General features: G+C 61.4%; 1 protein-coding gene across 1 annotated transcript; it reads left to right on the top strand.

Annotated features, from left to right (window-relative positions):
* The first annotated feature begins 6,853 nt into the window (after window positions 1-6,853).
* On the top strand, window positions 6,854-13,975 carry FGF3 (fibroblast growth factor 3). The gene is made up of 3 exons (XM_040255216.1): window positions 6,854-7,073; window positions 9,489-9,592; window positions 13,601-13,975. The coding sequence occupies exons 1-3, from the start codon at window positions 6,854-6,856 to the stop codon at window positions 13,973-13,975; spliced, it is 699 nt and encodes a 232-aa protein (XP_040111150.1).
* Window positions 13,976-15,572: the final 1,597 nt, after the last annotated feature.

Raw genomic sequence — 15,572 nt, 5'->3', positions numbered from 1 at the left:
TCTGGGCCGGGTCACCAAGAGCAGGGAGAATCTAGGCAAGCAGAGAGGGGACTGGGTGCTGCAGGCGGTGGGGACAGCGAGCACAGAGGCCCCCGGGGAGCAGAGCCTGTGATCCCAGGGGCTGCGGGAGCAGTGACTGCTCAAGGCAGACGGGCAGGGGCCAGCCCGTGCCTGAGCTCAAGTTCCTTGCCATGAAGGTGAGGGGTTACAGCTATGCCTGGTGGGCGCAGCTGGCCTGCAGACAACATTGGCAGCTGGCAAGGATGGAGGTGGAGGATGGGGGGCCTGGGAGCCTGTCTCACTCTGTGGAGGGCAGCCCACCGGTTAGGGGATGGGGACGCGAGTGTCCTGCCCCGCCTCTTGAAGCTGGGAAATGAGAGATGCTTCCTGCTAACAAAAGTAACCAGGAGCCCAGCCGGCTCCCTCCTGGCCTCGCTCCCTCGTGCCTTTCTCTCAGCCCTCCAGGTGAGAGCCCACTGTCCATTGATGTCACCTGTCAGCCTGCCTGTCCCCCGGCGGCCTCCAGGGGGGACCCAGTGGGGGCTCAGATTGCAGTCGCTTCTCTCTGCAGACTTAGATCAGGCAGCAGTGCCCAGGGGTCCCGGGAGAGGAGAAGGTGCCGACAAGGAGGATGCTGGTCCCTGGGGGTGGGGGCCAGGGGACTCCTCCCTGCCAGCGCCTCAAGAGCACTCTTCATGCCCATCCTCCACCCTCCAGGGTCCCGCACCTCCTGGTCGCCGTCTCAATCATCCTGGCCGCAGGACACAGGGCACAGAGACAGACAGAGCCTGCCCAGCCTCCGAGACACGAGGTCTGCGTGGGAAGCAGTGGGAAACTGACCCCAAGGGGCCTTGGAATCAGGATGGCACGTGGGGAGAGGAGAGACTCACTGTGCCTGGGCAGCTGGGAGCTGCTTCCAGGAACAGCAGACATTTCTAGAAGGAAAAGGCTACTGGGTACCCAGTGGGGGAAGGAGCAGCGTGTGTAAAGACCTGGAGGGGTGAGGAGCACAAGTACTGTGGGCCTGGGTTTGCTTCCATAGCTCTTATCAGGCTCCGCCAGACCCTGATAGAGGGGTGTGGGAATCTCAGCCCAAGCCCCGGATGCAGTCAGGCCTAGGGGCACACCTCACTGTTAGCACTTACCATAGTCTGAATTCAGTTCAGTACCATAGTCTGAATTGCATCTCCCTGAATTCACATGTTCAAGTCGTTAACACCTAATTGCTCAGAACGTGAATGTATTTGGAGATACGATCTTTAAAGAGGTCATTAAGGTAAAATGCGGTCACTAGAGTGGACTTTAATCCCACAGGACTCAGGTCCTGATAAGAAGAGGAGGTCAGGACACAGACACATTCAGAGGGACGGCCCTGTGGGGATGCAGGGAGGAGGTGGCCGTCTGCACGCCCGGGAAGGGGGCCTCAGGAGGACCACCCCGCCTATACTTGGGTCTGGGAATCCAGCCTCCAGGCCTGGAGACAGGCAATGTCAGCTGTTTGGGCTGCCCAGGCTGCGGGACTCTGTGATGGTGGCCTGAGCTGCGTGGCCATCATCCTTACTCTTCACACTGAGTCATCTTTCAAGATGGGCTTCAGAAGCACCAGCTCCTGATGGGGTCATGGTCCCCATGGGTGAGTTGATGGCCTGCAGCGGGTGTGATGTGGTTTTCCCTCACTGAGTCCTCACGCCCAGCACGTGCAGGAGGAGGGACAGTCTCTTGTCACAGAGGGGGAGACTGAGGCACGCAGAGATCTGGCCAGGCCACCATCTCTGGAGGCTCCTGGTAGCTCCAGCTGCTCTGTCTGAGGCTCCACACCAGGCACTGAGGGGGGCCAGGGGCCGGAGGCTGCCCTCCGTCTTGAGGGGAAGGAGTAGGGGCAGGTCACGGGGTGTGTCTCCCCTACCCTCTCCCAATCCTGAAAGAATTCCTCTTCCTCCTCCTCTCAGGCTCAGTTTGGAGCTTCATAATAGCCAGGAAGCAAGCTGAAGGTCCATCAACAGAAGATCAGATGAACAAAGTGTGGTCCACCCATACAAGGGAATATTACTCAGCCCTGAAAACGAATGAAGCATTGACACTCGCTACCACATAGATGAACATTGAAAGCATTATCCCAAGTGAAAGAAAGCAGACACAGGGAGACAGATACTGCATGACTCCATTCACGTGAAACGTCCAGGATAGGGAAATCCATGGAAACGCAAAGTAGATCTGTGTTGCTCGGGGCTGAGTGGGGCAGGAGGGAGCAGGTGAATGACAGCTAAAGGTTCGAGGTTTCTTCTGAGATGATGAGAAGGTTCTAAAATCAGCTGTGGTGATGACGGCACAACAGCAGCGTATTACAAACTACTGAACTGTACAGTTTAGAAGGGTGAATTCTAGGATGTGGGGATTCCATCTCACTGAAGCTCTTTAAAATTAAAAATAAATGAATAATTTAAAACACTTGATTTGGATGGCGGTACAGAGTCGGACATGACTGAAGCGACTTAGCAGCAGCAGCAGTATCCCTGAGGCCCCCAGACTTCGGGTCATCCTCCTGGGTCTGTCCTTCCCTTCCTTGGTGAGCTGCCTGGCCCAGGACCCCGCACTGGGGCTGACCCACTCCGAGATCCTGCTGGCCTATAGGAGAGTGGGGACCCCCCTCCTCTCTGTGTCCAGAAGCCCTCACTCTCCTTGCCCACAGCAATGTTCAGGGCCCCTGAGGTGCCAGTGGTCCCACCACCCCTGCAGCCCAGGGATCCTGGGATATTTGGTGAGAAGGGGGCCCCCAGCTGGGTGCATCCAGGAAGACCCTCAAGAGGGAGAGAGCCCCTCAGTAAGTGGGCTCTTACCTGGCACTGGGACCAGGTTCTGCCCTTAGGAGTGGGTGGTCTTGGCCAGGGGAGGCAGTCAACTGGTCTACCCAGAGCCAGCGTCTATTGGCAAAAACTGGCCCTGGCTGGGCTTGGAGAGTCTGCCCTCAAGGACTATCCCTGTTGCTCCTTATCTTCTGACTTTGCTGGAAGCAAAGTTGGGGCCAGAGAATAAAGACTCCTCTGCTCAGCCCTGGACCCTCAGCCTACTTGGGCGGGGGGTGGGGGGTGAGTGGCAGTCAAGGGGCCAGATGGAGGCACCAGACGCCTCACCTTGCCTCCCAGCTAAAGATTAGAGGTTTCTTTTGCGATGATGAGGTTTTTGACTTCAGTCTCTGCAGGTCTCCGAGCCTCCAATTCTCATCTCTAAGACTGAGCAGGGCTACCCTGGCTCCGAGCTGGCCCACTGTGGCCCAGGCCTCCCTCCCACTGCTCTTGGGGACAGGGGGTAATTAGAGCGAGTTTGGGGCCTGAAGCCAGCACCACATCTGATAGTCACCCTGGTGGGCAGGCTGAGACCACTTCACAGAACACTGTTCTTCATCCCCCCTCCCCGCTCCCTCTCCAGGGGAAGCAGCTGGAGGTGTGAGGCCTGGACCTAAGTGAGGTCAGGGGGGTCACCCAGATACCAGATAGGGTTGGGAGGGGATGTGGGGGTGAGGACACCCACAGCAGAAGTCCCAGAACTGGTGGTAGGAGGCCAGCTGGGGCCGGGCCTGGGAGTGTCCAGGCTGGGGCTGGAGGAGACCAATCAGTCAAATGGCAGCGGGGACCATTTGGTAGCAATTAACAGGCTCGCTATTACTGAATTACACACCCCCACCTGGTTCCGTATTGAGGGGAAGGTCGCCATGGGGTGGGCTGTGTGGGTGCCCCGACCTGGCCCAGCACGCCTCTGCGCCTGCCAGGAAGCTTGCAGGAAATCGGGCGCCCCCTTGGCTATGCCCGGCATCCGAGGGCCTGGCAGCCCAGCAACATTCAGAGCTAAGCCCAGGTCTGCGGGAGCCTCGCGGACAGAAAAGACGGGGATCAGGGAGACTTCGATGACCAGGAGCCTCAGTGGGTAGGAAAGCAAAGGTCAGGGCAGAGAGGGAGAGGCTGTGGGCGGTGGGCTGCGGTGCAGGAGGGTCGGCGAGGCCCCCAAACACCAGCAGAGGAAGGGGCTGCCCCAGAGCTTGGTGTGGGGAAGACGGCAGTTTTGGCTTTTAGACACTCCTTCTGGCTTCAGCCTAGAGGTTACTGCTGGGGCCAGGGAGCTTAGCTGCCTCAGAGGAGTTCCCCTAACAAGAATGCCCATGGGGAATCAGGTTTGCTAGAAGGAACCTGGGGTGTGGGGGCCTGCTCTCCTGGCCTAACTGTTCACAGCGCCCAGTTTGCATAATAAACCGCGGTCCCTTCATGGTAAGGTTGGCCTCTGCACTGATACGGTGGTGGGACCTTTGCAAAGGTACTTTCATTGAGTTTCTCTCACTATATTTGAGGCATTTTCCTAAAGGACATCAACCCTGAAGACTCACTGAAAGGACTGATGCTGAAGCTGAAGCTCCAATATTTTGGCCACCTCATACAAAGAGCTGACTCATTGGAAAAGCCCCTGAAGCTGGGAAAGATTGAGGGCAAGAGGAGAAAGGGGTGACAAAAGATGAGATGGTTAGATGGCATCAGCGACTCAATGGACATGAATTTGAGCAAACTCCAGGAGACAGTGAAGAACAGGGAAGCCTGGTGTGCAGCAGTCCATGGGGTTGCAAAGAATTGGACAGGACTTAGCAACTGAACGACAAAAACGTACACAAGGAGCCAGCATCTGAGAGGGTGATGCTACACGGCCAAGGTCGCAGGACTAGGAAGCAGCTGAGCTATTCATTCATTCATCCATGGGGTAGGTTCTGAGGGGCTTCTCTGTGCCCGGCACAGTCTAGAGGCTGCAGGCACAATAATGAACAAAACCAGCAGAACCTCCTGACCTCTCAGCACTCTTGGACCCCTGTTCTGCGGCAGGATCCCCCCCACCAGTTCCAGGGGGCAGGCAGACTGGGGTGGTGCAGGGCACCTACAACCCTCTCCATATCTCTCCTGAGTTCGCACTGGAAGTTCAAATGACCAGTAGTCCCAGGCCAGCTCAGTGGGTGAAGCCCCAATGCACTGCGCTCGGCTCCATCCTCAGGGGCTGCCTGACAGCGGTCCTCTGTCCCTTGTAAAGCCGGCTCCATCATCATGGGGGCTCTAGCAATCGGTGGCCTGTTCTTTCAACTGTTCAGGGGCTCTGACTAGACAGACTCTAGTCAGAAGCCACTTCTCCTGGGTCTGGGGTACTGAGTGATGCCCCAGGGCTGGCCCAGGGCCACTTAGGCCCTGCAGGTGCTGGGGAGGGCTCACTGAGAACACACCGCCCTGCTTGTGTTAGGCCAGGGTACTGAGACATATCCCAGTGGGATGCACTAGCTCTTGCAGCTTGAGAGAGCCTCTGGTGCCCCCCTCACACCTCTTCCCCCAAGGAAGGACCAAGGTTCCAAATCCCCATGCAGGTAGAAGGGGCAGGGGACGCCAGCCCACTGGGCTCATCCCCAAGCCCCTGAACTTGGAGCCGAGACTATTGGACCCGACAGGGAGCCCTCATGACCGCCAAGTACCCTTGCTTGAGCCTGGGTGTCAGTATCAGCGGGCTGCAGGAGCAGAGAGAGGGCCCCCCCCCCCGTGGGGGAGCAAGAGAGGGGGTGAGGATGTGGCCCTTCCCAGCTCTCCATCCTCAGCCCCTCTTCACTGGGATCCCAAGGGGAGGGGTCCCCTCGAGGCACAGGGGCATCTACAAGGCTGTTCCCAGCCCACCAGGCGGGGATGCCCACCCACCTTTGCCAGTTTCCACTTATCTCCCTTCTCGGTGGCTAGCAGGCTCCCCATGCTTTTCTCAAGCTATCTGGCCCGAGCTCTCTGGGTCCCCATCTCTGGTTCTCAGTCTCTCTCCTTCCTGTCCTGTTCTCTCCTGTTCTCTGAGCTGTCTCTGTCTCTCTTGCTCTCCAGGGCTGTCTGTCAGCCCCTTTCTCTGGCTATACTGTCGCCCTCCTACAGCCCCAACCCCCTCTCTGGCGCGCTCCTGAGACTGGACGCTCCAAACGCAAACCTCATCCTTCCCGCCATGCGCCGGGTGCTTGGGATGCGCGAGGGGATACAGCACCTTCAAGCCTTGGGCTCCAGTGGGCAGCCCTGGGCGCAGTCAGAACCTCGGGGTCCCCCACGCGCACCCGCGCCCGCGCGCAAGGCCCGCCCCTCCGCGGTGCTCCGCGGGCCCGCTTCATTATGCGCCGCCTTTAATGGGCGTTTGTCAGCGCGACTGCCCCGCGAGTTGTATTCGCGGACATCAGTCATCGGCGGCGTTCCCATTGTGCCAGGGGATTGACGAGGGGCGGGAGGGGGTGACAGGGCCTGGGGCGGCCGCCTCGAGGCCTGGGTCTATAATTTTCGGAGGCATAATTGGTCTGGGGGAGGGGGCGGAGGAGGGGGCGGGGAAGGGACCTTTCAGAACCGGGAGGGCGCGCGGGCGCGGGGCGCGCGGCGGAGCAGAGCCACGGCTCGACGGCGGCACGCGGGGGCGAGCGAGCGCGGGGGGCGCCCGGCCCGGACGCCGCGCCCTGCCCCGGCTCTCCACCCCGCCCGGCCTCCCGCCCCTCTCGCGCCTCCCGCGCCTCTGCCTGGGGACCGCATCGGCCTTTTGTTGCCGAACCGTCTTTTCTTTCAGCTCTTTGCGCAGCAACGGAAATCTCACCCGTTTCGGGGTGAAAATTAAAGGATCTCTCTCTCTCTCTGTCTCCCTCTCCCTCCCTCACACCCACTGCTCCCCTCCCCTTCGCTCCCCTCCCCCGCTCCGCGGAGCCGGAGTCGGCACCGCCAGGCGCGGGAGTGGGCTCCGAGCGCCTCGCCCCGGCTCGGCTCGCCGTCCCTTCCATGGGCGCCGCGCTCGCCTGCAGCCGCCGCCGCGGGGCGGGCGCGATGCCACGATGGACCTGATCTGGCTGCTGCTGCTCAGCCTGCTGGAGCCCGGCTGGCCGGCCGCGGGCCCCGGGGCGCGGCCGCGGCGGGATGCGGGCGGCCGCGGCGGCGTCTACGAGCACCTCGGCGGGGCGCCCCGGCGCCGAAAGCTCTACTGCGCCACCAAATACCACCTCCAGCTGCATCCGAGCGGCCGCGTCAACGGCAGCCTAGAAAACAGTGCCTACAGTGAGTGTCCGGCGCCCCCGGAAGGAGCGGTGCCCACGCGGGGGCTGGCGAGGCAAGGGTGCCCGCCCGGGGACGCGGACCAGCGCTGCGGCCTGAGGGAGACCGCCGGGGTCCCCTGGGCTCCTCCAACCTCTGGGAGCTGAAGAGAGGGGAGCTGGGGTGGGGGGCGGATCACGTCCGAAGAGGCCCCGGCTGGTGGCTGCCCCCCGCGCCCCGCCGCCTCTGGTCCGAGGAGGTGTGAGGAAAGCCGTCCGGGGACTCCCCGCTCGGTTGGGTTCGGTGGTCCTGACAAATCTGAGCCCTTTGAGTTTTTCGGAGAAAAGGCCCTGGACAAGGCATTTATCGTCCTCTTTATTATTTAGACCCCTTCTCCTCCTGCCGACCTCGGGGCTCCCCGCCATCCCCTCCGCCCTTCCGGCTCGCGGCCGCCCAGGTGGCCGCCCCGGAGCGCGCAGCCTCTGCGCGGAAGAAGCTCGCCGGACAGAGCGGGGCTCCCGGGGCTCCCGGGAGGCGACCGCAAGGATAGAGAATCGTGTCCCCAGACCGGAATCCCCAGCCCTCCCGCCTCTGCCCTCGGCCGCCGAGCGACCGGCGGGATGAGCTCCTGGGTCGCCGGTGGGGGGCCACGGGATGCGGCTTAGGAGCACGCAGGGGCGTCCGCCTGGTGCTGGGTGCGCGGGCACACTGTCACCCCGCCCCGCAGCCGGAACCCGCGCCCGGACTGCGCTCGAGCCGCAGTCCCGCGAGGTCCCAAGGTTTGGCTCCTCCGGCCACGGGGACCCGGGCTCGTGCGGAGTCCTTTCTCGAGGAGGAGTGCAGGGCCGTGGGGACTCGACGCAGCTCCGCTCAGTGAGGAGCTGGAGACCCGAGCTCGGGGCCGAGCAGGAGCTCAGTGGGCGGGGTGTGTGGCCAGAGAATCGGGGGTCCTCCGCTGTGCCCCGCGATCTGCTCCTCGCCCTGCCCCGGTCTCAGAAAAAGGCGCGGTGTATTCCAGAAGCCGCCGGAAAACTCTGTTTCCTCCAGGAAAGCCGCGGCCCGGCGAGGGCGTCTTCGGAAGACGCCTCCGGAGCCGCGCGGTGGAAGCCAAATGTCACCAGGGCGTCCACTGCGCGGGGGACGGGACTGCGAAAGCCCCTGCTCCCGCCTGGCAGCGATTCTTCGGTTCTGTCCAAATCCAGTCTCCCCTCCCACTCCCGGGAGTCGCGGAGCATCCAAATTCTTGAGGCCTCCAAGGCGGGCAGCCCATCGCCGCCCTGGTCCCACATCCAGACGCGGGTACTATGGTCTTCAGGCCGGCGCGACGGGGCGGGGCGGGGAATCCGCCCAGCCTGCGGTCCAGAGAGCCCAGAAGCCGGCATCCTGTGCCTCCCGGGCCCCCGAACGCTCCGGGCAAGCCTCTGGCGGCCGGCGGCCTGGCCCTGTGATCGCTGACATGTGCCGGGGGCAGGACGCTGGACCAGAGAGGCACCCCCTGGAGAGGGTACCGGTTGCTACCCCAGGGGCACCGTGGCCCCACGTGGGGCTTTGTTGCAGGCTCCCCAGGGGGGGAAAAAGTGCCCTCCGTCCTAACGGAAGGCATTGCTGCTGCTGCTGCTGCTGCTAAGTCGCTTCAGTCGTGTCCAACTCTGTGCGACCCCATAGACGGCAGCCCACCAGGCTCCCCCATCCCTGGGATTCTCCAGGCAAGAATACTGGAGTGGGTTGCCATTTCCTTCTCCAGTGCATGAAAATGAAAAGTCAAAGTGAAGTTGCTCAGTCGTGTCTGAGTTAGGGGAGATTTAAACTGTCTTCCATTGGGTGGGGAGTGGGTGAACACAGGTGGCTTCCCTCTGTGAGCTCCCTGCCAACACCCTACAGGCTCGAGACAATTATCTCCCACCCACGTCCACTGCCAGCAGGTTTGGGTGGCACCCTCAATGCGCTGGTGATCCCATTATCAGTTCACCTCGCCAAGGGCCCAGCTCCCCCTCTCAGGCCCCCAGAGGCACTCCAGAGCCAGACACTGCCACGTTCAAGAGGTTTGAATCCTGGTTCAGACACCTGTGTGCCATCTTGGGCAAGTCCCTCAGCCCCCAGTCTCAGCTGGCGCGTCTGGCCAGCCCCTCATGAAACTGGCTCACTAAGTGCTGGAGAGGCTCCCGGGAGCTCATGTCCAGCGCAGGGAAACGCTCGTTTCCTTCCTTCCCAGGTTTGTGTTCTTCTCCTTGCAGACGCCTTCCCTGGTGTTCCCCATTCTGCACCTCCCACCCAGGGGTTTCTCCCTCCCCCAAACTTCCAAAGTCACTCTCTTTCAGTGTGGGTTGCCCTCAGCACCCCATCCCTCCCAGAGCTGGCGCAGGGAGAAGGGGTGTCCAGCCTTCCCTGCTGGGCACTGTGGGAGGTGGAGGGAGTGACAGGCTGTCCGACTCCTCACAGGCATCCTGGAGATAACGGCGGTGGAGGTAGGCGTTGTGGCCATCAAGGGGCTCTTCTCCGGGAGGTATCTGGCCATGAACAAGAGGGGACGGCTCTACGCTTCGGTGAGTCCAGGGCCTCGTGTTGGGGGCGGGGCACAAACGGAGCAGCCGGCTCCCTTGGACGTCATATCAGAGGACACACAGGGACATGGGCAGTGTAACGCTCTGTCCGGGGACATGCAGGGACCAGCACCCCAGGTCCCACGGCTCCCCGCCCAGTGCTCTTCTGCCCGGTTCTGCTTAGAGGCGGCTGCCAGCTGACGGGGTAGAGATATCCTATGTTCTCCAGTGCTGTGGGGTGAGAAAACGCTTCCCCGGGCATTCTGCGATCACCTTCAAGGTAACTGAGAGGAGAGGAGAGGTTGTGCCCCATCTACCGAGATAAACGGACCCTGGAGAGCCTGGGGATGAAGCAAGGGTGTCCGGGAGGCAAAAGGTCTTCTGTGGGCTCAGGTCTCTTGGGAGCGGAGTGAGGAACAGGGAGGAAAGGCAAGAGATGTGAATCGGTAGGAGGGAACCAAGAGGGTGATGGGGCCCACGTCTCAGGCACATAGGTTTGGAACCCAGTCTTTGTACCATCTGAGTCTCTACACAACAAGGGGTCCTGTGACTGTGGGCGTTGGCGGTGTTCATCCCCCAGGGGCGGGGCATACATGGAGTAAGAAGTTTCCTACCTCCAACTAGTCATTACATGCAATTCAGCGGATGCTCCCTGGGCAGTGAGAGGCTTTTCACCCACCCACGCACCCGTCACCTAGACCCACCCACCCGCCACCTAGACAACGCAGGTGAGGACCATCTCCTCCGTTCGGTTGTGTTTGCAGGGGAAACACGGACATTTCCCTGCCTGTCTGAAGTCAGGCAAAGCACCGTCGAGAAATTCAGGGAAGTCCTCCTTTAAGCAGTTTTTTCCATCACAGATTTTTCACGGTTTGGCTAAAGGAAAGGCAGAAGTAGGAAGAGAGCCATTTGCTTTCTGTGACCCGGGGGAGTCTATGTCTGGGAAGAGGGGCCCTCGGGCGCCCGGCCTCCTTTATACATGCTCCTAGTGTCTGTACACACCAAGTGTGGTTTATAAACACATGCCCTTAGCCCGGGGTCTGGTCTGACTTTTTCTTGAGGTGGACGGTGGCTTTCCAGACCCCTCCAGCCCTTCCCTTTGGTGCGGAGTGAGCAAAACTTTCTGTTCCTGAAATGGGCTCGGACCACCCACAGTCACTCCCAACTCTGATGGTGAGGGGAGGCCTACCTGGCCTGCGGTACTTGTGCAGGTCTTACTGACCAGGGGCGGCCTTTGTTCACGCTGGGCAAGTTCACACAGGGAGGCAGGTAGGGCTGGAATCAGGAGAGGAAGCATCTGGCTGCTGCTATCTCTTCCACGGGAGACCCAGGCCAGGACCCTGGGGGGGCAGAATTATGCATGCCCAGTGGGCCAGAGTCTCCCTGTGGCTTCCGTCTATGAGAGCTGGCAGCGCTGGCTTCGGGGGCGGAAGAGGAGAGGTTCCTGGTCCCACGCGGGTAGCCCGGTGGTCTAGCTGGGTGGAGTGGGACTTGGCAGAATGCCTGGCATGGGAGGCCTCACTACGTTGCAAATAAACTGGAAGGTGAGGCAGCCCAGGGGCCACTCCTGCCACCCCTTGTCCCCGTTCTGGGCCCCCCCCCACAATTTGCCCGTGAGTGCTGCTCTGACTGCCCTGCCTCTTGACCATCTGAGTCCCTGGTCTTTGCCATCACCTTGCTTCTCACCTTCCAGGCTAGCTCATCCACTCTGTGGGTCAGTGGCCCTTGCACCCTGACAGCCCCCAATCCCAGTCCTGACCTCCCTTCAGAGTTATAGGTCCCCCTAAATGTTCTGATGGCTCAGAGACTACCCTGGCAGAGGGCAGCACACCCCCAGCTGAATCCAGCAGCTCCCCTGACTCTCCTGCCATAGTTGTTACGCCACCAGCCACACCCTCAAACCCAAGGTCAGCCAGGAGTCCTGGTGGACACCTGCTTCTTTCTTAGCCGCACACTCAGTCCGCCTCCAAGTCCTCGAACACACTTCCTGAATCCCTGTCTTCAGTTTCGGCCTCCCTCCACCCCGCCCCTGTGCCCTTATAACTCAGGCCCTCGTCATCTCCCAGCTGGACCGTCACAGCAGTTTTGGGACCCAGCTACCGGCCTCCAGGTCTTCCTCCTCCAGTCCACACCCCCCCTTCCCTCCCTCCTGTCTCTTTCCATCCATCCATCTGTCCATCCATCCATCCATCTACTCACACATCCACCCATCCACACCCATCCATCCACCTTTCTTTCCTCCCATCCACCTGGCATTCATCCCTTCAATCCTCAGTGTCCCGGGCACTCACCATATGCCACACTCTGTGCTAGGCACCTGATCAGTCATCTCCCTAAACTGCAAATCCACTCACCTGATGGCCTCGAGGAACACCCCATCACCCCCAGATTATCACCCAGATTCCTTAGCTCAGCTCACAGTGGAGCAACCCAGACCACCTTCTGCCTGCCCCTCCCAGCGTCACTTCACAGCTCCCATCTCCACTCAGGCTCTGGACCCCTTGGCTTCTCCAGAACAAGCCCTGCTGTTCCCAGCCCATGCTTTCCCTGTACTCTGCTGCCCGGAGTGCCCCTCTGCCCTCCTGCCCCATAGGAACACGCCCGCCCCCTCAACCATCACCCCACTGGGAGGGTGCCTGCCCCCCTGTGCACCTCTGCCTGGTCCCCACCTCTGCCCACCCTGGCTGATTTTTCTGGAGCAGCGCCAGGAGCTGGCAAAACTAAGAAGGAGGAGCAGCCTCCCTGAGGACGAGGGTGATGGCAAGGAGCAGAATCTGAGCTGGTGGAGCCTGGGGTGGGGGTGGCTCTGGGGAGGGCCCCTGGGGAGCAGGGTCTGGGGCGGGACCGCGGGGGCAGGGCAGGCACTGGGGACTGCTGTCCTGGCGCGTCTGTGATGCCTTTTTCTAGCTCGTCTCGGTCCTTTACCCATAGCTTCCCCCCATCCAGGAGCCCCCTCAAGGTGCAAACAGTGTTCCACCCCCAAGAAGCCCTCCCGTAGGGCCTGAGCCCCTATTCACAGCACTGTGGCCCTTCAATGGCCCCCGCCCCCAAGTGTCCCAGCAAAGAGCAAACCCACCAGGCTGCCTGCAGAGTGGGCCTCAGCCAGGGAGAAGGTACCTTCTCCAGAACAGAGGGGCCTGGGAGGAGAGCTGGTTCAGCTGCCGAGTTTTTCACAGACACTCAGTGTGGGCAGAGGTGGGAGGAACAGGTGTAAGATGCTGAAGCAGCGTGCCGGCATGGGGGTGGGGCGGGTCTGTCCTGAACCCCTCCTCCCGCCCACCCCAGACGGCCCCACGACTTGCAGGGAGTGGGCACAGGCCGCAGGTGCATCAGATCCCTCTGTGATTTGGGGTCTGACACCCCTCCGGACCTCAGTTTCCCCATCTGTAAAATCTTGGGCAGTTGCATCTGTACGCAGACCCAAAGAGCCCCGAGCCTCCACTGAGGGGCGGCAGAGCAGAGAGGAGGGGCTGCGGTTATTGGGGGAGGCCCTCCGCTCCCACGCTCTCCAGCCTTGCCTCTGAGCTCCTGAGTCATCGGAGAGAGATGGCTGGTGCTTCCCATCTTGCTTCCTGAGGTCCTCGGGGATCATAAGCTGCCCAGTCTGTAGGTCCCCTGGGCTACCTGCACCCTTCCCCCCTCTGCTGATGGAGAGGGGCCCTGAGGGTGTCCTGCCTCACGGTCAGTGCCCAGAGAAGAGGCCAGTCCTCCTGGCCAGCTGTCCCGGTGCCCCAGCCCTGCCCCTTGGCACAGTGCGGGAGGGGGGCCTTGGCGTGTCTGTCCCCCTACAGCTGGGACGAGAGCCTAGGCTGGCGGAAGACATGCCCAGCCCCCCAGCTGAAGACACTCCACAGCAGCCCGCGGAGGGCGCTGAGGAAAGCTATTTCCATTCTGCGTTTGTCGGTCCAGACGCCCAGCCCAGGCAGCCCAGACCCCGGCCCAGGGCTCCCCTCCCCGCCTGCCTCCTCGCGGGGCTCTGTGCGCTGACCCTGACCCCCGCCCGCCCCGCAGGAGAGCTACAACGCCGAGTGCGAGTTCGTGGAGCGCATCCACGAGCTGGGCTACAACACCTACGCCTCCCGGCTGTACCGTACGGCGCCCGGAGGGCACGGGGCCCGGCGCCAGGCCAGCGCCGAGAGACTGTGGTACGTGTCCGTGAACGGCAAGGGCCGGCCCCGCCGGGGCTTCAAGACACGCCGCACGCAGAAGTCCTCGCTCTTCCTGCCCCGCGTGCTGGACCGCAAGGACCACGAGATGGTGCGGCTGCTCCTGGGCACGGCCGGGCTGCGCGGCGGCCAGGCCAGGCCTCCTCCCCCTGGCAGGGTCGCTTCCACGCGGCAGCGGAGGCGGAGGCAGCAGAGGAGGCCGCGGGACCGGGGAGGCTGAGCTTAGCCCCTGCCCCGGGGAGGGAGCGGCGGCCGTGAGCGTCCCCGCCCCGCGGCTGGGCTCGCAGCTCAGGCTGCCAGGACCGGGGTGCAGACCAGCCGATGGATGCCTGGAGTCCCCGCCGTCCAAGCCGACCCGGGCGTGCAGGCCTCCACCCCTGACTCTTCCGTGCTCTCGCCCTTCCCACCTGGCAGCCGGCTGCTCTGCCCAGGCCAGCGGAACACACCCCCAACCCTTCCTGCTTCTCTAACAGCCAGCACGTCAGCGTCAGCGCAGCAAGGAGCCCCCGTCCAGGCTTGGAGGGGCTGCTGTAAATGGGACTCTTGTGCTGGGAGCGCCCGTGCCCACACCCGGAGCGTCAGCTGGAGCAAGGGGTCCCGGCTGCTGGAGGCGCTGTGGGACAGTGGGGGGGGGTGGGGTGTGATCAAAACGTTGAAAGTATTTTGTTCTACGTTGTTATTTAATAGATGAGGATGCAGCCTGCAGACACACTTGAAGGTTTTACTTGAAAGAATCTGCTTGTGATGATGGTGGATCTGTGCCAAATTGATGTCTTAAGATGTAAGACTGTATCTGAGAAACTGGGCTAAAGACATTTCAATTCCCTGGTTTTGAAAGTTACTATTTTTCTTAACCACTAGATGTTTTGTTTGGATGGAAAGAAGAGACGTGTGTGTGTGTGCGCGCGCGCGCGCGCATGAATTCCCCTGAGTGTCTGCATGTGGGGGGGCGGGGTATGTGGGCTTCCCACGTGGCCCAGCGGTAAAGAATCTGCCTGCAATGCAGTAGACGCAGGTTCGATCCCTGGGCCAGGAAGACCCTCTGGAGGAGGGCATGGCAACCGACTCCAGTGTTCTTGCCTGGAGAAACCCCTGGAGAGAGGAACCTGGCGGGCTAGAGTCTATCGGGTCGCACAGAGTCGGACACGACTGAAAGGACTTATCACACAGCACGTGTGGGTGTGTGCCTGTGTGTTGTGTGTGTGTGTGTGTGTGCATGCGTGAACCGCCGTATGCCTGTGGCTGTGTGTTCCTGGTTGTGCGTAGGTGTGTGCACGTGTGGAGAGAGAGAAAGGAAGAGATTTACTTTGTGCAGATATTCCCCAAACTCCCTCCATCTTGAAGCTGTGTGCTTCTCCGTGGACTATTCTGAGCACCCGGGCTGCGGGCCACCGAGAGCCATCCCAGAACTCCTTCACTCCCCCAACCTGCCACCAAGGCCTGGGGCGTGCCTACGTTTGCCTGAGAAGCTGACGCTCAGAGAGAGGACGAGGTTTGTTGCAGTCTTCCCTGATGGCTCAGACAGTAAAGAATCTTCCTGAGATGGAGGAGACCTGGGTTCAATCCCTGGGTCAGGAAGATGCCCCAGAGAAGGGAATGGCTACCCACTCCAACATTCTTGCTGGGAGAAATCCCCTGGACAGAGGAGCCTGGAGGGCTACAGTTCACGGAGTCACAAAGAGTTGGACACTACTGAGCGACCGACACTTTACTTACAGCCTGTAGCTGGCTGACCCGCTGCCATCCCCGCCCGCTCCCCACATCTGCTTCTCTAACAGCAACGGGTGGGATCCCCTGGGGCAGAACCAGGTGCGAGC

The sequence above is a fragment of the Oryx dammah genome, unplaced genomic scaffold (assembly GCF_014754425.2).
Source record: "Oryx dammah isolate SB20612 unplaced genomic scaffold, SCBI_Odam_1.1 HiC_scaffold_15, whole genome shotgun sequence".
Lineage (NCBI taxonomy): Eukaryota > Metazoa > Chordata > Mammalia > Artiodactyla > Bovidae > Oryx > Oryx dammah.
This window is presented reverse-complemented; position numbering and strand designations above follow the sequence as displayed.